The 26,436-nt window shown below is 39.5% G+C and overlaps 3 protein-coding genes across 9 annotated transcripts in view; 2 read left to right on the forward strand and 1 right to left on the reverse strand.

The window, feature by feature from the left end:
- The window catches only part of ICA1L (islet cell autoantigen 1 like), a 98,346-nt gene extending 86,389 nt beyond the window's left edge, over positions 1-11,957 (forward strand). For 4 of the 6 annotated variants that reach the window (XM_050750888.1, XM_050750890.1, XM_050750889.1 and 1 more), the window contains one exon: positions 6,276-9,576. In XM_050750888.1, the coding sequence (XP_050606845.1) occupies positions 6,276-6,391 (116 nt within the window). In that variant the 3' untranslated portion in view covers positions 6,392-9,576. Of the gene's footprint in view, positions 1-6,275; positions 9,577-11,772 lie in introns of those variants that run through there. The other 2 variants (XR_007718131.1, XM_050750892.1) reach the window with 2 other exon arrangements.
- SUMO1 (small ubiquitin like modifier 1) overlaps positions 1-26,436 on the forward strand; it is a 1,087,495-nt gene that overhangs the window by 474,320 nt on the left and 586,739 nt on the right. The window lies entirely within an intron of this gene.
- Positions 14,337-26,436, reverse strand: part of FAM117B (family with sequence similarity 117 member B) — a 138,260-nt gene continuing 126,160 nt past the window's right edge. Inside the window, exon 8 of the mRNA XM_050750830.1 lies at positions 14,337-18,625. Coding sequence (XP_050606787.1) covers positions 18,307-18,625 — 319 coding nt within the window. The 3' untranslated portion in view covers positions 14,337-18,306. The remainder of the gene's footprint in view (positions 18,626-26,436) is intronic.

Raw genomic sequence — 26,436 nt, forward strand, 5'->3', positions numbered from 1 at the left:
TTTGGAGGGGGAGATGTGCTCTGATTTTTTGATTTTCCAGCTTTTCTGCACTGCTTTTTCCCCATCTTTGTGGTTTTATCTGCCTTTGGTTTTTGATGGTGGTGACATACTGATGGGGTTTTGGTGTGGGTGTCCTTTCTGTTTGTTAGTTTTCCTTCTAACAGTCAGGACCCTCAGCTGTAGGTCTGTTGGAGTTTGCCTGGGTATCAGCAGCAGAGGCTGCAGAAGATAGAATATTGCTGAACAGCGAGTGTTGCTATCTGATTCTTGCTCTGGAAGCTTCGTCTCAGGGGTGTACCCAGCCGTGTGAGGTGTGACGTGTTGGTCTGCACCTAGTCAGGGATGTCTCCCAGTTAGGCTACTCAGGGGTCAGGGACCCACCTGAGCAGGCAGTCTGTCTGTTCTCAGATCTCAACCTCCTTGCTGGGAGATCCACTGCTCTCTTCAAAGCTGTCAGATGGGCATTTACCTCTGCCGAGGTTTCTGCTGCTTTTTGTTTAGCTACGCCCTGTCCCCAGAGGAGGAGTCTACAGAGGCAGGCCGGCCTCCTGGAGCTGCAGTGGGCTCCACCCAATTCGAGCTTCCCAGTTGCTTTGTTTACCTACTTAAGCCTCAGCAATGGCGGGCGCCCCTCCCACAGCCTCGCTGCTGCCTTGCAGTTAGATCTCAGACTGCTGTACTACAATGAGGGAGGCTCCGTGGACGTGGGACCCTCTGGGCCAGGTGTGGGATATAATCTCCTGGTGTGCTGTTTGCTAAGACCCATGGTAACGTGCAGTATTAGGGTGGGAGTTACCCGATTTTCCAGGTGTTGTGTGTCTCAATTTCCTTTGGCTAGGAAAAGGGATTCCCTTCCCCCTTGCGCTTCCCAGGTGAGGCGATGCCTCGCCCTGCTTCAGCTCTCATTGGTCGGCCTGCACCCGCGGACCAGTGCCAACTGTCCGACACGCCCCAGTGAGATGAACCCAGTACCTCAGTTGAAAATGCAGAAATCACCCGTCTTCTGTGTCGCTCATGCTGGGAGCTGGAGGCTGGAGCTGTTCCTAATCGGCCATCTTCAAGTTCAGGAATATTAAGCATGTTCATACTGCTGTGAAACAGATCTTCAGAACTTTTTCACCTTGTAAATCTGAAACTTTATGCCCCTTAACCCCTTATCCTAAGTCCCTGGTAACCACCATTCTGCTTTCTCTGAGTCTGATTACTTTAGATACCTCATACAACTGAAATAATGCAGTATTTGGCTTTTTTGTGACTGGCTTATTTCATTTTGTATAATGTCCTCAAGTTCATCCTGTAGCAAGTGACTGGATTTCCTTCCTTTTTAAGGCGGAATAATACTCCATTTGGTAGATATAACACAACTGGTTATCTGTTCATCCATGTATCACATTTTTTAAACAGCCTACTGAGGTATAATTCATTCCCTTCACTAGTCTTCAATACTCTGCTGTAAACAAGAGATCTCTCTTATCAGCTCATTTATTGATTATCACTATAGATTCATATGTTTTCTTTTGTTGTCATTTTTTTGGAGATAGAGTCGCCCAGGCTGGAGTGCAATGGTGCAATGTTGGCTCACTGCAACCTCTGCCTCCCAGGTTCAAGTGAGTCTCTTGCCTCAGTCTCCTGAGTAGCTGGGTCTACAGGCATGCACCACCACACCTGGCTAATTTTTGTATTTTTAGTAGAGACGAGGTTTCACCATGTTGGCCACGCTGGTCTTGAACTCCTGACCTCAAGTGATCCACCCATCTGGCCTCCCAGAGTGCTGGGGTTACAGGTGTGAGTCAGTGGACCTGGCCTGATTCATATGTTTTCAGTGGTTTATAATCACCACTGAACTTACTGATTTTGGTGCTCACACTGTTCCTGTGTTGGCCAGTGGAAGCCCTTTCAGGCTGACTTCTGAATCCTTGTGATATCAATATCTTAAATTTTGAAATAATTTCTGACTTATAGAAAGACTACAGAAGTTAATACAAAATACTACTATACATTCTTCACTTAGGTTTCCAAAATGTTACCATGTTTGCTTTATACTCATATTCTCTCTCTTCCCCACCTCCCCATCATATACATATAAATTTCTTCTGAACTGCAGTAGTTGAAGTAGCAGACGTGATGCCCCTCTGCCACTAAATATTCATTGCTTATCTCCTAAAAACAAGGACATTCTTTTACATAATTACAGTACAAGTGAAAATCAGGAAATTAACATTGCCATAGGACCATTATCTACTGTAGACCTTATTCAGAGTTTGTCAGTTATCCCACTAATGTCTCAATTTCATTTTAGTTTTTCGTAGTCTAGGATCCAATCCAGGATCGCACATTGCATTTAGTAAAGTCTCTTTAGTCTCTTTTAATCTGGAACAGTTCCTCAATCTTTTGAGTCTCATGACCTTGACATTTTTGCAGTGTGTAGGTCATTTATTTTGAATATTCCTTGCATTTGGGTTTAGCTAACGTTTTTTCATAATTAGACCCAGATTATGCATTTTGGCAGGGCTACCAGTGCAGGAATGGTGTTGTGCCTTAGTAAATCCTATCAGGGGGTGCATGATATCTGTTTTGTTTCACTCCTGGTGATGTTAAACCTGATCATTTGGTTATGGTGGTATCTGCCATGTTTCTCCATTACAAAATGACTATTGTATCTTTCCCTTTGTAATTAGTAAGTATCTTGTGGGAGCTGTTTTGAAATACTGTAAATGGTTTGTTTTTTACTGAAGTTTTGCCCACTAATTTAGCATTCACTGATCATTCTTCCATGAAATATTTAGTACTGTAGTTGTTGCCAAATGGTGATTTTCTATTTCCTCATTGCCTCTGTATTTACGAGTTAGTGTTCTACTGAATGGGAAAGCTTTCCCTTTTTCCCTACTTATTTACTTATTCATTGATATCAGTGTGGACTCCTGGCATCTATTTTATTCTTCCCAGTACTCTGAGGTCAGCCAGTAGGGAAAACCCTGAATTCCAAGCAAATCACAGATTTCACACTGGCAGGTTCAGAATACAGCCATCCCTCAGGGATTCAGAGAACTTATAGTTATACTTTTCTTTTTAAAAACCAGCTAAAACAAGTTGTGCTTAATCATTTAAAACAGACACTATAAAGTAAATAAATTTCAGAAACGAACACAAAAAAGCAAAGGCAGTATTTACCTATAATTCTTGAGGCTGATTTTCGAGGAAAAATTTAGGGGGAAAAAAGAAAAAAACTCTCACCAAGAAGGTACAATAAAACTAAACTTAAGAATTTAACAGGCTGGGCACAGTGACTCATGCCTCTAATCCCAGCACTTTGGGAGGCCGAGGCGGGTGGATCACGAGGTCGGGAGTTCAAGACCAGCTTGGCCAACATGGTGAAACCCCGTCTCTACTAAAAATACAAAAATTAGCTGAGCGTGGTGGCATGCACCTGTAGTCCCAGCTACTTGAGAGGCTGAGGCAAGGAGAATCACTTGAACCCGGGAGGCGGAGGTTGCAGTTAACTGAGATCATACCATTGCCCTCCAGTCTGGGCGACAGAGCAAGACTCTGTCTCAAAATAAAAAGCAAGAACAAACAAAAAAAAATTTAATAAAATCGATTTTTTTTTTTTTGGAGACCGAGTTGTGCTCTGTCACCAAGGCTGGAGTGCAGTGGCATGATCTTGGCTCACTGCAACCTCCACCTCCAGGGTTCAAGCAATTCTCCTGTCTCAGCCTCCCGAGTAGCTGGGATTACAGGTATGCCATGACACCTGGCTAATTTTTGTATTTTTTTGGTTAGGGACGGTTTTCGCCATGTTGTCCAGGCTGGTCTGAGACTCCTGACCTCAAGTGATCCACCTGCCTTGGAGTCCTAAAGTGCTGGGATTACAGGCATGAACCACCGTGCCCAGCCATAAGATTGAAAATTTTAACAACTTTAAAATTCATTCATTAAGAGCCTCACTTCATTAGTCATTAAGGAAGTGCAAATTTAAAGCAAAATGGAATCCAAGACCTACCTACTACAATGGCTAAAATGAAACAGAAAAGAAAATCCCTAATTGACAAGGGTGTTAAATAACTAGAATCTAAAAACCTGTGTGTAGGAGTGTAAATTGGTACTACTACTTGGAAAACTGGCAGTTTCTACTAAAACTTAACATACATATGCAATTCCACTCCTAAGTACATACCCAACAGAAACGTATCCATCCATTGACTAAAATATATGCTAATGAGCGTTACTGTGATACTGTTAATAATACACCAGAATGGGATTTGCGCTGGCATTCCCTGGGGTTGGGGGGGTGTGAATAGTGACTGGAAGGGTGTCAGGGTATCATGCATGAGGGGAGCTTCAGAGGAGTAGTCACGTTTTTTTGTTTTTGTTTTTGAGACAGGGTCACACTCTGTTGCCCAGGCTGGAGTGCAGTGCTGCAATCTTGGCTCACTGCAACTTCTGCCTCCCGGGTTCAAGCAATTCTTATGCCTCAGCCTCCTGAGTAGCTGGGATTACAGATGTGCGTCACCACACCCGGCTAATTTTTTTTTTTTTTTTAAAGTAGAGACGGGGTTTCACCATGTTGGCCAGGCTGGTCTTGGACTCCTGACCTCAGGTGATCTGCGCACCTCGGCCTCCCAAAGTGCTTGAATTACAGGCGTGAGCCACCATACCCAGTCACGTTCTACTTCTTGATGCTGATATTGTTTATGAGCATATTTACTTTATGAAAATTAATTACATTTAATTTGGGCTTTTTCTCTCTGTATAGAATTCATTTTCTGCTTGCTATCCTGTAAGAATCTCTGGAAGCAGTAATAGTGTACACAAGGAAAGCCTCTATAAAAGATGTAACTGACAGACCTTTATTTCCCATTGTGACTGATGAATATAAAACTGTCTTATATTTGCATAATGCTGTACAATATTTACATACTTTTCAGGACTCCTCAACAGCTGCATGAAGGAGGTCAGGTATTGTCTTAGTGACATCTATTCTTCTGGCATAATGACTAATAGTGCCCCAATTTACTCTCAAGTATCCTGATATAATGATGAATCATATGGTTACCACTTTACAGATAAGGATACAAGAGCCCGAGGTTAAATGACTTGCCCAGTATCACTCATTAGTAGGTGTTACACCCAGGACTCAAAGCCAGATTTTGACTACTTCAGGGTACTCAGAAACAGAACTGGACACACTGAGTGACGCCTTTCACTCTGCCCTGATCCTTGGGGCTCTGGATCCCCACACCCCAAACCCCAGCCCTCTGGTCCTGTGCTGAGTGTTACCGTGACGTGAAAGAGGACTGCCTTCCACCCTCCGCACTGTGACTCTGGTTTCACGTCCAGCTCTTAAGACTGTCCCCTGGGTCTCAACCCTGCCTTCTCAACTCCTTGGCTTTCAAGGGCCTAGACTTCTGAGATGACCCACTGTCTGTGCCACTGTGCATTCTTTATTAGTCCCAACCCTCAGCCCAAATGTACACTCGAGTATCTGCCACAGTGCAACTTGTAGAATCTTGAGAAATAAAATTTTCCAGTCTCCATAAGGAGATGTGAGGGATCTGATGAACAAGACGTTGTACCTGAGATATAATGCATACTGTAAAATGCACACATCAAAAAATTTTAAAGTGCACATGGAAAAGACATTAACAACTATAAACCAAAAGGACAATGTTGGGTGTGGTAATGTGGTAGGTAGAAGAAGTTTTTTTCCTTATATTATTATTTTTGTAATACCACTTTTATAATAAACATAAATCAACTTGAAGCAGTGTTTACAAATGTCATTTCTTACTTGATATGAACAAGTTTACTTTTAAACCTTATCTGAGAGTCTTCTATAAGTGATCTTAAATGTTCTATGAAGACCACAGTATTGCTTGCCTTTTCACTTTTAACTCAGTTCCTTTCTCAGAGCAGCATACAATCATTTAAATATAGGCATCTCATCAAAGCAGAAGTTACCTGTATTTGCCTTTCAAAATTATCCTAAACCAGGAGCAGTGGTTCATGCCTATAAAACCAGTGTTCTCGGAGGCTGAGGTGGGAGAATCACTTGAGCCCAGGAGTTCCAGACCAGCCTGGGCAACATAGGGAAACCCTAGTCTCTACCAATATTAATAATAATAATACTTCTTAAGGGGATTATAGTTGATAGATTATTGTCAGTTTTCTTAAAATTTTTTTAATTCAAAAGAAGCACCTACTTCAAAATCTTAAATGTGGTACAAAAACTATTTCAAAACTGAAACTCTTTAATGTGTTTTTTTCTTTTTTAATAGCCCCCAACAATGGTAATCAAGACATGTCAGCCTGGTTCAATCTATTTGCAGACTTGGATCCACTTTCAAACCCAGATGCTATTGGACACTCAGATGATGAACTCCTTAATGCTTGACTGAAGTTACAATGTCACTTCAGTGGCCTTGAGACATCAATTTTGCAACACATTTCCTTTGTGGAAAGGAGTTTATATTGTAACCCACACACAAAAGCATGGTGTTTGTGAATATAACACCTGTCAGCCAACTTTAGACAGATGGTAAAGACCACATTTGAATAGGTTAAGTACATCTTTCATATCTTGGATTTGCAGCTGTTGGTACTATGTGGAAAATATTAGAAACTTCTATGTGGAAAATATTATTAAACTATGGAGTCTGCAATATTTAGATACTGAAACTTATGTCAAAATAACGGCTAGGAGTAATTCTGTCAATATGGAGTTGAGCTTATTTCTTTGGAAACCCTTTTAAGTTGCCTTGCTGGCTGTGAGAATTTTATGTGTGGATAAAAAAAGATAGCATGTAAATTGGATTGTGGTTTGGGGTCAGTTTTTAAATAAAATAGTAACAAGGAGGATTTTCTGTTTTCGAAAACAGCATTAGAACCAGACCAGCTTTGTTTTGGGTTAGAGAGATAGAATAAGATTTGAGAGCTTAGTTTGCTTTAATGAAATCACAGAGAAACTTGATACTTGTTTTTCTTCATTTGGAGGCTAAAATGTAATGTTTTTTCATTCATACAAAATAATGGACACTCCCTAATTCCATTATTAAATCTTGAAGGGGAAATAGCAGGATAATTAATTTGCTAAGCCCATTCTCTGTAGAAACAGAAAATCTTCCCATCTCCTAAACCTCAGAATGCACAGTAATACTTAAGGCTTGTACAAGTGTCTTCAGACCCACTTTTTCATACATTTGCGATATGGTATTATGCAGTATTTATATTATTTCTGAAAATAAAATGAGGGGGAAGAATATTCCCTAAGCAACTGGCAATATTATTCCTGATACACCTAGAAATTTCTATCTGAATGAGGAGACACTTATGAACACCTTATCCTTACATATATTTGCATACTTACCCCATATTTTGTGACATAATTTAACCCAGAATACTATCTGGCAGACATACAGAAAGCTCTGTGTGATCAATAAGGGAGTGTCTCATTTTTCTACTTCCCTCTTTTTGTGGCTGACATCATCTGAGGCTCTATTTGATTACTAAGCAAAATCTGTTACCCCTACAGGGTTTAGAACCTAAGTATTAGAGAGGAAGGCTATTTAATGGAAGTTAGTGTAAGCTGATAAAAACATAGCTATTGTACATGCACATCAATCACTCAATTTCCTGTCCACCCTTTAATTCTGAAGCAATTTCCCAAGTGTTTTGCATCCACTCCATTGCATTTCCATAAGAAGACATTTTGAATAAGTTATTCACAGTAGTTTCCATGTGCTCTTAGTTCTATTCTAAACAGGCTTATTTAGAAGAGGATTGCTTGTAATGTTTGTCATGGTACATAGAAAACATTGGACCAGAGTAGGTAAAATGCAGTCCACGTCCCATCCATAGCCATCTATAATAGTAACTGCCCACAAGCTCTCCGGAAAACTACTACAATGGCCAAGTACAGTATAGGCTGGAAAGACCTTATTAGAAACACTGACTCAGAAAAAAGGTATGAAGTCTTTCCATAAAATCTTTTCACAATATTTCTCCTATTTCTTTAGATTTTAATGAGCCATTACTTATCTCTTCAGAAGCATTTTTTAAGTCTTCCTTTATACTCAGTGAAATTTCCCAGAATGCAATACCGTCATTGTTCTGCCAAGTTCCAATCACCAAGATCATGATTATGAATCCCAATCTGAATTCTGTACCCATGGTGACTCTGGTGCTCTCAACTTTTGAGTGCCTCAAAAAATGCTAAATCTTTGTCCGGGCATGGTGGCTCATGCCTGTAATCCCAGCACTTTGGGAGGCCAAGGCAGGTGGAACATTTGAGGTCATGAGTTCGAGACCCAGCCTAGCCAACATGGTGAAACCCTGTCTCTACTAAAAATACAAAAATTAGCCAGGTGTGGTGGTGCATGCCTGTAATCCCAGCTACTCGGGAGAAGAATTGCTTGAACCCAGGAGGCGGAGGTTGCAGTGAGCCGAGATTGCACCACTGCACTCCAGCCTGGGTGACAGAGCGAGACTCCGTCTCAAAAAAAAAAAAAGCTAACTTTATGTCTTGAGAGTTTGTACCATTTTTCTTTGTAGTGGTCACCTTGCTAAAGCATTAGTTCTGAGAGATTTATCTCCCTCACGTGTGTGCAGGGAAGTCCCTGTTATCTGATACAGATACTTTAACAAGCAGACAAAGCAGAAGTCCAAAGCCCATACTAGGAACACCCTAAATTTTCCAAAAGCAAAGGTTCTCCCGAAATGGAGACATACCAGGGACTGTTATTATTCAGTTACTAGTTTCTGTAACATTTCTTCTTTCAACAGAGTATGTGTTTCCCTTTTAACCCAGAGCAACATTAACTTCCTTAGCAAGTCCAGTTCTAACTTCCAACAAGTCCAACCACTATTTTTGAAGAGCATATCAGTAACTTTATTAAGACGAAGGCAACCACATTTGTATTTTCTCAAGATTAGTTATTTGAAGCTCAGCAGTTTTTGTGGTCAGAAAGAAATTTTGCTCTATTAAACCAATATTGCTAATATAAAAAACCACCACACTGAAGAAAGGAGGGAAAGGATGGGAAAAGCACAGAACAGAGAATGACTGGTTGCTTTTTGTCTCGATCTAGATAATCCACATTCAATAAGAAGTAAATTAATTATCCTTAACCAATGGTAGGCTGAGACCAACCCTCAAAATAGGTATTTTGTTATGTTAAATGGGGAGAAATATCTATACTTTATTTTATACTGGATAAGAATATGTTTAAGTCTAAAGACGGGCTAAACTTTGCCTAGTGTGTCTACAACCATTTTTTAGGAGAGGCAGGAATATCAGGGCATAATAAGATCAGATTGGTGTAATTTTGTATGTTTTTGAAATCCTTCATTAATTGTAGAACCTTGATAGGATTAGAAACAAACTGTATTTCAACAAACAGGTTTCAGTATTTGCACATTGAAAAAGTGTTTTGTATTTCAACTATAAATATTTCGCATATCTGTATAGACCATCTAGAAATGTAGAGGTCTTACAGCATTAGAACGAAGGAAGTTTAAACGTGCTCCGTCTATTTTTCTGAGCCTCTTTTAATAAAGATTGCAAGATGGCATAAAACAAAAGTTTGTTTCCTGAAGTGTTTAATACAATTATTGTTTTCCTATTCAAAAACTTGGGTTTTACCTCAAGATCATAGTATTAGGAAAGTACATTGAGTTGATATGGACATGGGAGAATGAAAATAAAACCAGGGCAATTAATATCCTTGTGAGGCCAGGCGCGGTGGCTCATGCCTATGTAATCCCAGCACTTTGCGAGGCCAATACAGGCAGATCACTTGAAGTCAGGAGTTTGAGACCACCCTGGTCAACATGGTGAAACCCTGTCTCTATTAAAAATATAAAAATTAGCCAGGCATGGTGGCAGGTGCCTGTAATCCCAGCTACTTGGGAGGCTGAGGCAGGAGAATCGCTTGAACCTGGGAGGCGGAGGTTGCAGTGAGCAGATATTGGGCCATGCAGTCCAGCCTGGGTTACAGAGTGAGACCCTGTCTCAACCAAAAAAAAAAAAAAAAAAAAAAAGAAAATCCTTGTGAGATGAATTCCTTCTGATTTATATCATATAGAAAGGGACTATGTAAGATATAGGAAATAATATAATGTACGTTATTTGTGTAAATACTTTCAGTAACAAAAACTATCAAATATCAAAAATCTGAGCCTAGACACAAACAATTAAATATAAGCCATAGTATGTAACCTGACTTATTGAAGGCAAGAATAAAAAGAAGAGAGCCAGAATTAATTCAGTTATTTTTGTCTTCCATAGCATTGGCAGGGCCCTGCATTTCTCTACCTTAAGCAATGAAGCAGTCCCAGAATTTTGGAATATAGAAATTAGGAAGGAAAAACGAACTTTTAAAATATGAATTCAGTAGAACTGAAAGTAATGCATTTCATGCAACAGTAAAGTGTTTAAACATGGCAAAGAAAACTATGGGACAAGAGGAGAAGAAAAATGGTTGGTCAGGATGGGTCACATCCAGAAGACCAACATAAACTATTTTCCATCTTTTTCTGTACTGTTTAAAAGACTACTAAAGAGTTCAAAACAAACTATCCTTGGCATTTAAAGTCAAGACATGATTCCTCACTCAGTGGTGTAAATCAACCACTCATTGGCCAAAGAGTAAATACAAAAAGGAGATGAAGTTCTGACTGGTGTCGTGGGTGAGATTTTACAGTGTATGTTTTTACATTTGTAGTGTAGGTTTTAAACTTCCGGTTTTCTTGCTGCCTCAGCATCTCCACAAACAGGCTGTGAGCACCTGGCCCAGTGTGATATGGGCGGCCCCTGCCCCAGGTTTCCCTTGCTACCTTGCCCATGACCTAGTAACATTTAAACGCACCAGTGAAGTTCTCACTTTTTCTCGTGTGCTTCTCCCTGACCCAAAGGCTCCTGCCCATGTCTTAGGCCTCTCCGCTCCCCACCTGCTTGGCTGAGCCCCCTCCCATGTGACCCCCTCTCAGCATGCAGTGACTGTCTCTCTAGGACCTGTGAGTGTATTACAACATTTTTTTCTGTGTCTCTCCTGTGATCTCTCTTGTGGCTAAACCTCACTGACCATAACCTAAAAAAACATGAAAGAAAAAGTTGTTTCTTTTTTCTCATTTTAAAGTAGTATCTTCTAGAAGAAAAAAATCAGCCATAGCACTACCATCTAGGAATAACCACTACTAACATATTTTTGGTTATTTTTTTTGTAGTGCCTTCAAGCACACATTTGAATTGTGATCCAGATGATTTTACTGTCCCCTCTCTCTTAAATGGGCCTACCAAGTCACAGAGATTTAAAAACCAATTACAGGCCGGGTGCGGTGGCTCACACCTGTAATCCCAGCACTCCAGGAGGCTGAGGCAGGTAGATCACCTGAGGTTGAGAGTTCGAGACCAGCCTGGCCAGCATGTTGCAACCCCGTCTCTACTAAAAATACAAAATACAAAAATTAGCCAGGCGTGGTGGCAGGTGCCTGTAATCTCAGCTACTGGGGAGGCTGAGGCAGGAGAATTGCTTGAACCCAGGAGGTGGAGCTTGCAATGAGCCAAGATTGCCTACCGCACTCCAGCCTGGGCAACAGAGCGAAACTCCGTCTCAAAACAAAAAAAAAACAAAAACAAAAAAACCCAACCATGTAAGTCTTTCCCTCAAAAAAGCCAGGTGAATTTAAAAATCCACCAGAAATGTGACTGTAACAGTTTTTGCCTCTCTAAAAGATATGCTCCCCAAATTAAAGAGTATTTCTTTTTATTTATTGCAGCTATAGCAACATTAAAAACCAAAGAGTTTGAGAATGTCTGTCACCAATGTGCTTGATCATTCTTTTGGGCCCTCTGAACTACGCTGCCAGCAGCTGTAGCAATGAAGAGGATCACAAAGAACAAGGCAGCGTGGCCCAATGTCACATAATCTGCAGTGACTCCAACATCTTTATTTTATCAGTGTCACTGGTGCAAGCAAAATAGCAGTAAGACTTTGTGATTAACTCTGAATTCCAGAGTCGGACTTGGTTCAAAGCCAGTCTCTGAAATTTCCCAGATGTGTGACCGTGGAAAAGTTAACCTAATTCCAATTTTGTTATCTGTATGATAGTAAAAATAGCAGTACCCAGCTTCAAAGGGTTATTATAAAGATTAGGGTAAAAGTAATATGTAAAGTGTCTGATATTTGGTAAGCTATCAATAGGCATTATCAATTTTTATTACAATTTCAGTTTATCTTTGACAATTTTAAACTTTACAGGCTAAAATGAATTTTATGAGAACACTTTCCATGACCAAAAACCACTGGCTCCCCCATGGAATGAATAAACTTACCCAATATGAAGGCAGATAATGTCTGCTTACAGTTTCATGTCTTCATATTTTCTAAGTGATAGCACTATTGTCAGCATTTCCTTAATCACACAAATAAAACAGGTTCACAAAGGTGACTTCTTGGCCCAAGATCCCATGAACATTAAGTATCAGAGCCAGAACTAGCACCCAAATTGTGGCCCTAAATCTAGGACTTTCTCTATTTCTCCTCTCAATTATCCCAACAATCTAAAAAATAGTTACTTAAGATATAGAATTGAGACAAATGGTTATACTCCTGGTTTTTAACTATCAGAGCCTCCAAGATAGTCTTCTATAAAACAATGATTCAGCAGGACTAATCCACACTACTGCATAAAATCAAAGTTAGAACATTAGAGATAAATTCTCAATTTGAGGATGATGCAAAATGATGAAAGAGAATTATTCTGGTTTTTGGTTTGTTTTTATAAAACCTAGACATTTTGGAGCTACGTATTAAAGGGAAGTAGAAACAATGTCTTGAAGACTCCAGTCTCATTTCTGCATTAAGATACCAGACAAACCTAAAAGCTGTAGATACAGCAATATTCTTCATATTGTTTTAATACAACCTTCAGTAAGAAATACTTTTTACACGACAAGCTAGGACATATGTATATACATCTAACAAAAAGTTTTACACGTGAAAAATATTCTCCTTATGTACGAATATACTTATGTTTTCTGTTCTGTTTCTTGTTTTAAAAGTTGGTTGAACCCATTTAATTCATTTCAAGACCCAAACAGTTGGGAAAACACTGAATCAAAGAGCTACAAAGGCTATTGGCATTATCATACTAAAATATATTTTAAAAGCACACCTAATCTTAGCAAAGGAAAAAAACCAGTATCTGTTACACATTAGCAGGGAAAGTACTACGAAGAAGAGACTACAAGGACTGTATTTCACATATTTGCTCTCCTCAACCTCTTTAAAGGTGGGGGTGGGGGAACACTGAGAAAGGGAGAAAACTTTACGTGCCAATTTTAGAATTCTCTTTGCATTTGATACTATGTTAAATTACTGTGTAAATACATTAGCTATCCTCAAACTCTCGTTAACTTTTTTGCTCAGAAATAATATTTCAAAAATGTTAACAGGTTAGGCACAATGGCTCACACCTATAATCCCAGCACTTTGGGAGACAGAGGTGGATCACTTGAGGCCAGGAGTTCGAGACCAGCCTAAGCAATGTGGCAAGACCTTGTCTCTATGAAAAAAAAAATTAAATAATTTTATATAAAAATTAGCCAGGCATGGTGGCACATACCCGTGGTCCCAACCACTTGGGAGGCAGAGGCGGCAGGATCCCTTGAGCCCAGCACTTTGGGAGGCAGAGATGGGAGGATCACTTGAGGCCAGGAGTTTGAGACCCGCCTAGGCAATGTGACAAGACCTTGTCTCTACGAAAATAAAAATAATTTATATAAAAATTAGCCAGGCATGGTGGCAAAATTACTGTGACGTATGTCACTTAAAATGTGTCCCTACTTTCTAAGTTATTACAATGTAGCCTTCTGACCAGCTCTGTTGTGTGGATACAGACAAAACCCCCAAAACTCAACAACTGTCCCCTGAAACTGAACGACTGTCTTGCATATATAAGACACTGTCACAAAGAAAGAATATGGCTGAATTACCAAGAATTAACAAAACAAAAAAACTCCTCTTTATGTACTTTATATTGAATTTAGGTAACTGCCCCAGCTAAGTTACCTCTAACAAAACTGTGAAGCAGTGAATTCCTCACACACGGGTATCTCTCTGTGCTGCTTAGATGTCAATGTGTGCCTAGCACTTACCCCAGAGAGCAGGTACCTTCAGTTCTAGGTCAAGTGAGGGCTAGCAAGGAACCTGCTGCTGAACACAAACACATTTTTCTATTAGTTTGAGAAAAACAATGTACCACTTAAAAGCTAAATAACCAGTCCAAAAAGAAATGTAATTGAATTTGGACAATATTCATAAAAATTCACAGAAAAAAACTCAAGAAGAACAGACTTTATTTTTAACATAAAAGTTCTATTTTCTTGTGAGGCAGCAACAAGTGTTCAGGTACAGGGAATACATAAGTACAGCGTAACAATACCGATTACCATTGGAAATGCTGTTTTTTGAAAGAATTGTTAGAATAACAAAATGTTTTAAATCGTGTTTTAAAAAGAGTTACACAGCTTCCACAGAGACAAAAAATGGAGGGTTAAAAAAATTCTATTCTTCAACAAGACTGTATAAACAAAATGCTGTTCAGGGCTGCTCTGCTGATCAATTTGGTCAGAGTATAACTTAAACCTTAAAGTGCGGAGTTAAGCATTCTTAGCTTTATTTTGCAAATTCAGCACTTCCACTCATCTGGTTTTGAGACATCAAAATTCCAAGCACTAAGGAATGAATCTTAAGTTTACAATAGTAAAGTCAATGCAGTACTGGCAAATTTTCTTTTATTTTCCTTCACAAAAGAAAATCTTTATAACCCAGTCCTAGTCTTGGACATAGTGAAAGCTATAAATTCTGCCTTTTTTTACACTTTCTTTCAGTGAAAGCCAACCACTGAAAGTGGAGAAAAAGGACTTTCATGTTGTGAAATATTCCACAGTTAGCAAGAGCACCTTCTAAAAGACTGATTTGGACTGTGGTCATAAGTATGAAGTATAAGAAATATAAAACAAATTGAATAATCTAGTTGAAAAATAATCTTGACATCCATGCTCACCACGTGTAACCAAAGAGGCAAAACCGGTATTTTTAAAACACAGTTGCTTACAAAAGCCATGACAAGTAATAGACTCAGTCATGATCAGAAACAGTAAATTTATATAATTTTTATCATCACAAAGAAGAAATTGTTTAAAGATTAAAAAAAAACTAAGATTGACAAAGTGAATAACCAAATAGCTCCTTTCTCTGAAAGACACATGCTACCCATTTCTTTTAATGCAATGGAAGTAAATTTTTATAAAATTAAAAAATTTTAAATTATATTCCCATTGAAGCTATTCTATTTACCTTCTGTACAGTTTTCTACAGAATAACAATAATTATGGAGTGTAATTTTAGAAACCAACATTATGCATTCTATTGAGAGTGTCACATTTCACTGGAAAGCTGAAGACCCATTAAAAAAAAAAAATCAACCACCAGGGAACTAAGGGTTAAATAAAACAGCTGAATAAACCTATGGTTAATGTTTTTTCAAGACTGTGATAAAGCTTACATGCTTAAAAATTAGCCCTTTGGCACTGGCAGTTAGAGTTGTTTTGTACCTTGTACCTTTTTTTTGAAATCTCAAGCTCTATTTCTCCCAAACCCCAGGGATCTGTCTGGTTGCCATACAATTCATTTACCTGCAAATTCACATTCTCCTTACAACCAAACATTAGACTAGAAGTTCTATTTATAAGACTGTAAATAATTGTGAAACTTGTTCTTCCATTCCAATTTTAAGTTACTTTAGATTAAGGATATATGAAACTCCACAGAAAGATATGAATTAGACAAATATGCACAACAGAGCAAAAGAAAAAACCTCTACAGCGTGGCATTCTAGTTCTAAAATGCCATTGTGACTAGCAAGGATGGAGATGGAAGAGGAACAGAAGTGCAAGGCCAGGAACACAGATTTAACAGAATTCAAGTCATCAAAAAACCAAAGTTTCTTTTTAAATAAATTGTTTTTAACTTCCTCTACCCCCATTCTGATTTCAGTTGTACCTTTTCTTCTGAACTTCTGATACAGCAGATACTCAGTGGTGATACAGTCAAGTTATAATGCATAACAAAGAAGGCAAAATATCAAGGGTCTCAGTGAGAAAGTGTGGACCCCAAATAACTGAGCTTTTAATGACTGAGAAGCCATTACATACTAGTTCCAAATAAATTAGTTTTGGATTGAGAAACTACCAAAGTTCATCAATCCTACCATCTAAAACTTGACAGATTTATTCAAATGTTTGAATTTATCTGTTTTACCTCAATACATCTCGATTTTAAACTCAACAGGGCTTATTTAAATTACTTAGATGTTTTAAAGGTACATGAGTATAAGAAGTCCTTTCCGAAGATTTATTGCTACCACTAGGTTTTCCTTGATAGAATATGTCTGGGTAAGCTGACATATTAACCTTCTAAACTGTATCCTTTTTATAAGGATTTAAAAACTTTTTCTGCCTATAATATGTATAGGAACAGTAAATTATTGCATTATAAAGTAGTATATGAAGATATGAAAAGGATGCTTTTATTCAGTACTGTTTACTGAAACTCACTTTTAAAAAGAGCTGTTCCTGGCCAGTGCGGTGGCTCACACCTGTAATCCCAACACTTTGGGAAGCCGAGACGAGCAGATCACCTGAGGCCGGGAGTTCGAGACCAGCCTAACCAACATGGTGAAACTCCTTCTCTACTAAAAATACAAAATTAGCTGGGTGTGGTGGCACGTGCCTGTAATCCCAGCTACTTGGGAGGCTAAGGCAAGAGAATTGCTTGAACCCAGGAGACAGAGATTGCAGTGAATCGAGATCGCGCCATTGCACTCCAGCCTGGGCAACAAAAGTGAAACTCCATCTCAAAAAAAAAAAAAAAAAAAGCTGCTCCTTAATCTCACTACCATATATCCAGAAATCAAATACTGATACCATGTGATACTGGTAGTGATTTATATTAGGATGAGTCCAAATCAAAAACTGTATGGAGTTTTCAAAGGCGCTTACCATTCATACTCAAGTTCTTGTCTATTTTCCCCACTATGTGGATTGTTAGGGGGTAAATTAGCAAAATCTGTAGGCAACAAATCTCAGGGCCAACCACCACCACAAAGAAAATGTCAGTCACAGGATTCTGCGGCTACAGTTCGGATCACTATCCACCGGATTACACTCCTGGCAAACTACTAGCCCGACCAAATCCACAAGACAACAACATCACAAGGGCAAAGGAGGAAATCCATGCACAGCCATTTCAGGATCTCTTTGGGGCTATGATACAGTGATGATTAAAGGTAGAATAACACCTGTGGTGAAGGAAGGAGAGCGTGTGATATTATATATATATCACAGAAAACCAAAGGGGCTCCTTACTCTTAGCTATCAATCAACACTGGATAGCTTCCTTTCGGCTCACTGACTTTTAAATCAAGTTCCAATATGGGTGAAAACATATTAAAGCACTTGTCTTCGGACTACAATTTTTCTGACCACATGGTGAAATGTGTACAGGAGTAGTGAAGAAACAGCAGTTATACAAATATTTCACCCAAAGCACAAACTTTTGACATCAAAAAACATAAATCACATAATGTACGAATATTGCTTTTTATCTCTTTTTATATATACTTGTTCAATGCATTTACCTATCAATCCTTGTTTGGGAGAAGAACATAGTCATGAGATTAAGATTGCTGGGAAAACATCAACAATCCCTTTGGTCCCAAAGCTGAAAACAGCTGAGAAAAGCACACATCTAGAAAGGGAACAAGAAACAGAGGCCACCAAAGAAAATTTGAACATCCTGTTTGCTACGTTTCAGAAAATGTAACATTGGTATATTATAAAATAGTCATTTTCATAGAAAAGATGGTTCTTGCAGCATCAGTCACATCTCCCTTTAGGAATCATGTTGGCAAGGATCAGGGGTGTGTGTGTGTGTGTGTGTGTGTGTGTGTTTTAAAGAAGTCTAATTCGAAAACAAAAACGTGATATTGTCTCTCCAAAGGTAAAGAATGAGACCTTTCTTGTTGCAATCAGTGCTTTGATAAAAAGCAGGCTAAGCACTGAGGGTTGGCGTTCACAAGTCAGGCAGAGCCATCATGGGGGATCCTTTCTTCCAGAAGCCTCACCGTCACATGTCACTGGAGAGCTGGAGCACACCACAGCTGGCCAGAAGTGCACGATGCCATCAGAGTCCAGTGATCTGAGGAGGTTTCCAATTTCCCAGAACAACAGCCACTTTGCACTGTGACCTATCCTTCAGCTTCCTCAATTGGTTCTGGTGGTGGGAGTAGAGAAGCTGATGGCATGACTGTACTTGTTCCTCGAGAGACTCGGTCTTGCTCTGTGTTTGTAGACAGGGAGGCCACAGCAATAGGCTGCAGCAGAGTGGTTGCCATGCCAGTGGTGACTGTCAGGCTGTGGCCAGAGCCCTTGAGTGTAAGATCTGGGGTGGGAAGGAGTGGCTTGAGGATGCTGACGAGGCAGAAAGCAGATCCACTTTTAGGAATGAAATTCACCTTGTTTTTGTCAGGACAATAAAAGGCTGGGATTTCATGAAGCTGTTTTGGCCTAGACAGAACAGACAACCCAATGCTTTTAAGTCACAGAACTTTAATAAAAAAAAACAACAACAACAACAACAAAAAAAAACAACTTGGAAACAAGCTCTTTTATTTTTAAAAAACAGTTAACTTACAGCACAGAAAAGGAATTTAAAACTCAAGCTCTGTCAAAGCTTCAAACACCAAGGACCAAAGTGCTATCTGACACAGGATTCAACATATGTATCTTAGAATGTAAGAAACCCCCATCATCAATGCTGCTTTCAGTTCCCTCGACAGCCCCGTTACCATGCAGGCGGCTCAGCCCCATGAGCACTGCATGTAATGAAGAGCTAAGACAGTCAAGGGAATAATGCATTTCCTATAGCAAAAGAAAATCTAGATGTTTAAAGACATGTATGCCTTTATGTATGGTATATTCCACGGCCATGATTTTTCCCAAGGTCTATAGTATACTGGAAGGAGGCAGTAAGGAAATCAAAGATATACAATGTCCATCTTTTGCTAAGTTCCACCATTGCATGACTAAAACTATGGCAGGCATGGCTTTTCTCTTCAAGTGCTTGTAAAAATCTCTTTGATGGAAACAATTCTTTGAATTAACCATGATAGTTTTCTGAGCAATATAATATAAATGTGAAATCAAAATAAAAACTCCTTTGCTTTGAAAGTTTTTTATTAAAGCCAAATTCTTCCCTTTTCCTAGGTCCTCCTGAAAACCCAAATTGTTGAAAAAGATATTGGTATTAATGGTATTTCATGAAAATTAAAAGTATAAAAAAACTACATTGTTAAAGTAACACGGAAATGCCAAAAAACTAAGGTGGGAGAACCTAAATAAATCAAGACTTAGGTTGATTCTCATCTCTTCCAATGACATTAAAAATCTAAATCAGTCAGCCGTGTTGGTTCACTAATTCTACAACTTTGGGATTCTGAGCGGGGAGGCTTACTTGAACCCAGGAGTTCCAGACCAGCCTGGGCAACATAGTGAGACCTCGTCTTTATAAAAACCTTTAAAAACAATAGTGTGGTGGCATGCACCTGTAGCCCCAGCTACTTGGGAGGCTGAGATGGGAGGACAGCTTGACCCTGGGAGGTGGAGGTTGTAGTGAGCCATAATTGGGCCACTGCACTCCAGCCTGGGCAGCAGAGCAAGACCCTGTCTCAAAAAAAACAAAAACCAAAACCAAAACAAAAACAAAAAAAATCTAAATCTTCAATAAAAATGCAAGTGTGCACTAAATTCTGAGGATACAAAGTTGAAACAATCCACAAGGAGGAGATGGACTAAATTTATAGTTCTTGTGGAGTGAGGAGTGATGGGGACAGAGCTGTGTTTCAACATAACTAGCTGCCTTTATAATCTTGGGTATATGATGCATTTAAAACATTATTCAGAGAAGGGATCCGCAAGCTTTACCAGACAGACTACCAAAGTTGTCCACAGCACAGAAGAGGTTAAGACCTCCACAAGAGAATCTAACAGGCATGATAACAAAGGTTTATAAAAAAGTTTAGAAGTAGCACAAGGGGGTGGATAACCTGTGGCCTGTAGGAAGAGGGAGGGTTTGGTAGCAACCTCCCGAGCTGGGTTTTGAAGAATGAGTAAACAGCAGATGGGGAGTGGACACCAAAAAGATGTGTGTTCCAAGTAGACAATGATTAGGTGGGCAGATTTTATTAACAGTGAACACTATGGAGAGCTTTGGCAAACATAACAATTCAGAACAAAGAAAAATACATCATGTAAGTTATGTTCAACTTGGGCACTATTCTTTGCTGAATAGTTGAGTACTTTTAGTGCCACAAGTATATCTGGGTATATTACTGATAAGAACAACACACACCCTTCTATTTTTACTGTCTGAGAGCATGATTTTCAATACACTGAACGTGAGGAAGGTGAGGTTATGTTTCCATAATGAAATAATGCCTAAATTTTCCTTTGAGGACAGAATTACCAAAGTTAACTTTCATTCTTGTAAAATGAAAAATTTCTTGTAGAAAATGAAAAGGCAAGTTAATTTTAACACTTCCATCCAAATGAGGCCTAAAAATTTTCATTAACTTATTTGTTTGAGGTTATCTTCTTAAAAATGACTTAAGATGGCCAGGCATGGTGGCTCACGCCTGTAATCCCAGCACCTTGGGAGGTCAAGGTGGGAAGATAATGAGGTCAGGAGATCGAGACCATCCTGGCTAACACAGTGAAACCCCATCTCTACTAAAAATATAAAAAACTAGCCAGGCATGGTGGCGGGCGCCTGTAGTCCCAGCTACTCGGGAGGCTGAGGCAGGAGAATGGTGTGAACCCAGGAGGCGGAGCTTGCAGGGAGCAGAGATCGCGCCACTGCACTCCAGCCTGGGCAACAGAGAGAGACTCTGTCTCATAAAGAAAAAAAAAAAAAAAAAAAAAAGACTTAAGACTTGTGGCTGCTAATAGGTCTCTGGGATGAAACTTGACATTTCTGAAGTATAAGCTTCCTGATTTAGATAAAGTTTTTGATCTGGAATTGTTTTTTTAATGACAGGAATCTAAAAAACCATTTAACTTCCTTGCAGATTTCATGAAAACAGACTTACGATATACCTCACACAAAATAATGTAAACAGTAATAATTTGTCTAACTGATCAGATCAGGAAACAGAACATTAACACCAATATAACATAAAACACCAAAAAAACTCTCCTTGTGCCTTCTTCCTGTCATTACCCCAACCCACCAAGAAGAATCACTTTCCTAACCTCTGTGGCTTCCAAGAGTGCATTATCCAAGAAAAACATGACCCACCACAGGATATGTGACCTACACGTATGCTAGTTGAAGCTGCAAATACTAACGTTACTTCAAAGCATTCTTCAACTTACAAACCATACACAGAAAGAAAATAAAATCTCAAGCTATTTATAAATTTTTACTTTTTCTTAAGCAGTTATTCCAAAAGGCTTGTGTCTCAAAGTAGATATAACTAAAAAATGCCTCTATATTGCAAAGAAGCCATAATGTGTAAGAATCTAAGGACTTCATTGGCTGGGATCAGGAAAGAGTATATTCAACTTCATTAAAAAGGACTAAGTACAGATGACATGGCTACGGTATGTGCTATTATCAAAAAGATTATAGAGACAGAAGTACAAAATCTGGTTTTGTCCTTTTTGGGCCCAAATCCAACCACCTGTTTTCTTTCAGGTAAACAGATACATTTCTAGAAATCAGAGTTCACTCCTTACCCCATCCTGACCCCCCAGTTCAGGTCAGAGTTAGTACTTTAAAGCAAAAGTAAGACTTACTGAGAAAAGTATTCTTAAAAGAATGCCTAAAGCTGAAATATTATATCGGGACCAGCAATCCACTTTTGCTTTAATGGTAGTGTGCACAGTGGTTATTGCTCTAATTTTGACATATCTAGGACAAAAAGAGACTAATTTTTTAAAAAGACTTTGAGTAACTTCTTCTATTGACAAAAAGTTAAAATTACTTCTTAGATATCCACTCTTAGTTACTACTGCTAATTTGTCTTTGGAACATAATTAAAATATTAATAGTGTATTTGTGTTACACAGTCTTTCTACCAGTAAAATGTATAATAAACATTACATTAAAAAAAATAGGTTTACCTTCTACTAACAGATCAATGTGCCATAAAACATGCAATATGACTGGGCATGGTGGCTCATGCCACCAACCCAACAAATATTTAAAGTCATTTCTTAAAAACAATCAAAATGTTTTGGAGTCAAGCAACCAAATCTCTACATTTAGCACTTGGGCAAATCCTAAAGGCCAATGAGTAAATCAAAGAGCTCGACTCAGGCCAGACACAGTGGCTCATGCCTATAATCCCAGCACTTTAGGAGGTCAAGGAAGGTGGATCACTTGAGCCCAGGAGTTCAAGACCAGCCTGGGCACATGCCAAAACCCCATCTCTAGAAAAACTAGCTGGGTGTGGTGGCGGATGCCTGTAGTCTCAGCTAATTGGGAGGCTGAGGTGAGAGGATTGCCTGGGCCCGGGGAGGTTGAGGCTGCAGTGGGCTGTTGACTGCAACACTGCACTCCAGCCTGGGTGACAGAGAACCTGTCTCAGCAGGGTTGGCGGTGGAGGGGGGCAGGCACAACTCCAAAAAAGTACATTTGGGCCAACAGATTTTTACCTAATAGAATAAGCCCATTTCTGCTTTCCAGTTCCAAAATAGTGGTAAAGAAACACATGGTTCCACTCCCTGCCACAGAAAACCAAAAACAAATATGTATTACTGAGATTATTACTAGCAATATCCAAGAACTCAAACATGAAGAGACAGTTCCTGGGGCCACAGAGAAGTGAAAAAACTGAGAATCAGATTTCCACATGTGTGACAACCCTACCCTCATTCTGCCCAGCACAATTCATGATTTCTACACCAGAAAAAGTGAGACTGGGGTAGACAACCAGCTTCCCCACAATCCTGGGTTCCCTGACAAGACACTGCCTTAACCCATGGGAAACATGGTAAATACATGAAAGGAAAAATATCCCCGAGGAAAGGCGAAGACAAAGACGGGAGGCAGAAATGCCATCCTCAGCCCTGGAAACTCTGCTGTGGAATTCGGTGAAAGGAGATGCCACATCACAGTGGTTCGGCAGCACCACACAGGTTCCTTCGGCAGGAACTCCGACCTAGCTTTCCCAGGCTGCTGAGAGCATTGGGACCTCCCTGCTTCAGGAGCAGCAGCCTTTAGGTTGTTTACTAGACTCATGTGGACCTCTGTTTAAGGCGCCACCCAGAGCCAAAAAGGAGGCAGCGATCTAGCAGTGAAGAATCTGTAAGCAAATATATGTAACAAAAACCAAAACAAGCCAGACAGAGAAAACTAGAATAAATAATCCTTCAATGCAAAGACAAACTTAAATCCACAAGAATAAACAGGGAACCATGACCTCCTTAAATGGACAAAGCAAAGAACCAGTGACTGATGCTAATGAGACACCAATATGTGAATTTGCTAACCAGTAATTCAAAATAGCAGTTTTAAGAAAACTCAGTGATCTCCAAGATAACACAGAAAAACAATTCAGAAATTTATCAAATAAATTTAACAAAGAGATTGAAATAATTTTTAAAAATCAAACAAATCTTAGAACTGAGAAATACATTTGCAGAACTAAAAAATTCATTAGAGGATCTAAACAGATGAATCAAACAGGAAAGAATTGGTGAGCTTGAAGCCAGGCTATTTGGAAATATACAGTCAGAGGAGAAAAAAGGGAAAAGAATGAAAAGGAACAAAGACCATCTACAAGATACAGAAAATCACCTCAAAAGACCAAATCTAGGAATTATTGTTTTTCAAGAGGGAGTCAAATGATAGCAAAGGGGTAGAAAACTTATTCTCAGAAGTAATAACAGAAAACTTTCCAAAACCTGAGAAAGATATAAATACCCAGGTACAGGAAGGTCAGGGAACACCAAACAGCTTTGACCCAAAAACAACTACCCCAAGACATAAAATAATCAAACATTCAAAGTCAAGGACAAAGAGAAGATCCTAAAAGCAGCAAGAGGAAAGAAGCAAACAACATATAAAGGAGCTCCAATTTGTCTGGCAACAGACTTCTCAATGGAAACTATACAGGCCAGAAAGGAGTGGAACATGATTTCCACACCAGTGAAAACAATGACCTAATTTCTTAAGAATACTCATGAAAAAGTATAAGCCAGTATTTTCATATTGGGCAGAAAAATCATCTGAGCTACTTGATAAAGATGCAGAGGTCATGTCCTATGTCCATATTTACCCATACATTAAGTCTGGGGTAGGGTCTTGTAATCTACAGTTTCTACTAACTCCCCAGGTGATTATAATGCAGGGAATCCATGGAACAAATCTGCTATAAAACTGGCTTAAACTCTCAGCTAGTACCACTTAAAACTTATAGGCTAATATGGTGAAAAAACCTAAAATAAGCAGTTGCTAAAACAAGAGTTTTCAATTACAGTCACAGAAGCAGATAGGAGACTGGTGTTTCCTACTAGAGAAGTTAAAGGGATTCAAAACCAATGCTCTTTGTGTGGTTACATTATTCAGAATTCAGGTTAAAGGAAGCACTGACAAGAAAGCACATAAGAGAAACAAAAGAATGCCTTTTTTTTTTTTTTTTGGTTTGAGACAGTCTCCCTCTGTCATCCAGGCTGGAGTGCTATGGCACAATCTTGGCTCAGTGCAATCTCCACCTCCCAGGTTCAAGCAATTTTCCCGCCTCAGCCTCCCGAGTAGCTGGGATTATTACAGGCGTGCGCCACTGCGCCCAGCTAATTTTTGTATTTTTAATAGAGATGGTGTTTCACCATGTTGGCCAGGCTGGTCTCGAACTCCTGACCTCAGTGATCCACCCACCTTGGTCTCCCAAAGTGCTGGGATTACAGGCATGAGCCACCACGCCTGGCCTAGAATGCCATATTTCAAATCACTCCAAGATGTTCATGATAAAAGACGATGACAAACTGTGTGAACTGCAAAAGGCTGGACAATCTCCACGTTGTATTTCAGGATTCGCAGTAAGAAAAAGCCAAAAAGGGTGGCTTTCAGACTTGGCAACCACAGTGAAATTAGACGGCGAGGGCTAAACACTGTCATCGTATCTCCAAATAACATTCTTCAGCTAATTTGCTCAATCTCACACAAACCTCACATCCTTAGTCATCACTTATAAAGCAAGGAGTCACAGGCTGTATACTTTCTGGGCGACTTATGAGTTTAAAATAGGAGTGGTGGGCCGGGCGCGGTGGCTCAAGCCTGTAATCCCAGCACTTTGGGAGGCCGAGACGGGCGGATCACGAGGTCAGGAGATCGAGACCATCCTGGCTAACCCGGTGAAACCCCGTCTCTACTAAAAAAAAATAAATAAAAAATAAAAAAAATAAAAAAATTAAAAAATAAAAATAAAATAGGAGTGGCTGACTAGAGTACCAGCCAAAAGAAGTATGTGAATATAGGTGATCACATACCAAGGGCACTAGATACTACTGTTAGTTTAAAATCCTTCTTAGGCCGGGCGCGGTGGCTCATGCCTGTAATCCCCACCCTTTGGGAGGCCAAGGTGGGTGGATCACGAGGTCAGGTGATCGAGACCATCCTGGCTAACACAGTGAAACCCCGTCTCTACTAAAAATGCAAAAAATTAGCCGGGCGTGGTGGCGGGCACCTGTAGTCCCAGCCACTCAGGAGGCTGAGGCAGGAGAATGGAGTGAACCAGGGAGGTGGAGCTTGCAGTGAGACGAGATTGCGCCACTGCACTCCAGGCTGGGCGACGGAGTGAGACTCTTTCTCAAAAAAAAAAAAAAAAAAAAAAATCCTGCTTAGATTATCTTCCTCACAGTGAGGTAGGGGTGTGTGTGTGTATTTTAAATGTATTTATGAGAATGGATCTTGCTATGTTGCCCAGGCTAGCCTCCTTGAAAGAATGGAACCACACTAGGTGAGATTCATGGTCTATCTGGAATAAATATACTGCTAAATTCAACATGTAAACATGACTGGATACATGTCACAAATGACAACCACAGAAGACGTTTTGCAGACAACTAAGGAAATTTGAATAACAAATGGGTATTAGCTGATATTAAGCATTACTGTCAATATTCTAAGGTGTGATAATCATACTGTGGCTACACAGCAGTACTGTGGTAACTTTTAGTAAATACTGCAAAATGTTAGCTATTATCTAATCTGGGTTGTAGATATATGAATGATCACTATACTATTCTTTCAGCTTACTTAAAAATGCTGATAATAGGCTGGGCACAGTGGCCCATGCCTGTAATCCCAGCACTTC

The sequence above is a fragment of the Macaca thibetana genome, chromosome 12, assembly GCF_024542745.1.
Source record: "Macaca thibetana thibetana isolate TM-01 chromosome 12, ASM2454274v1, whole genome shotgun sequence".
Taxonomy (NCBI): domain Eukaryota; kingdom Metazoa; phylum Chordata; class Mammalia; order Primates; family Cercopithecidae; genus Macaca; species Macaca thibetana.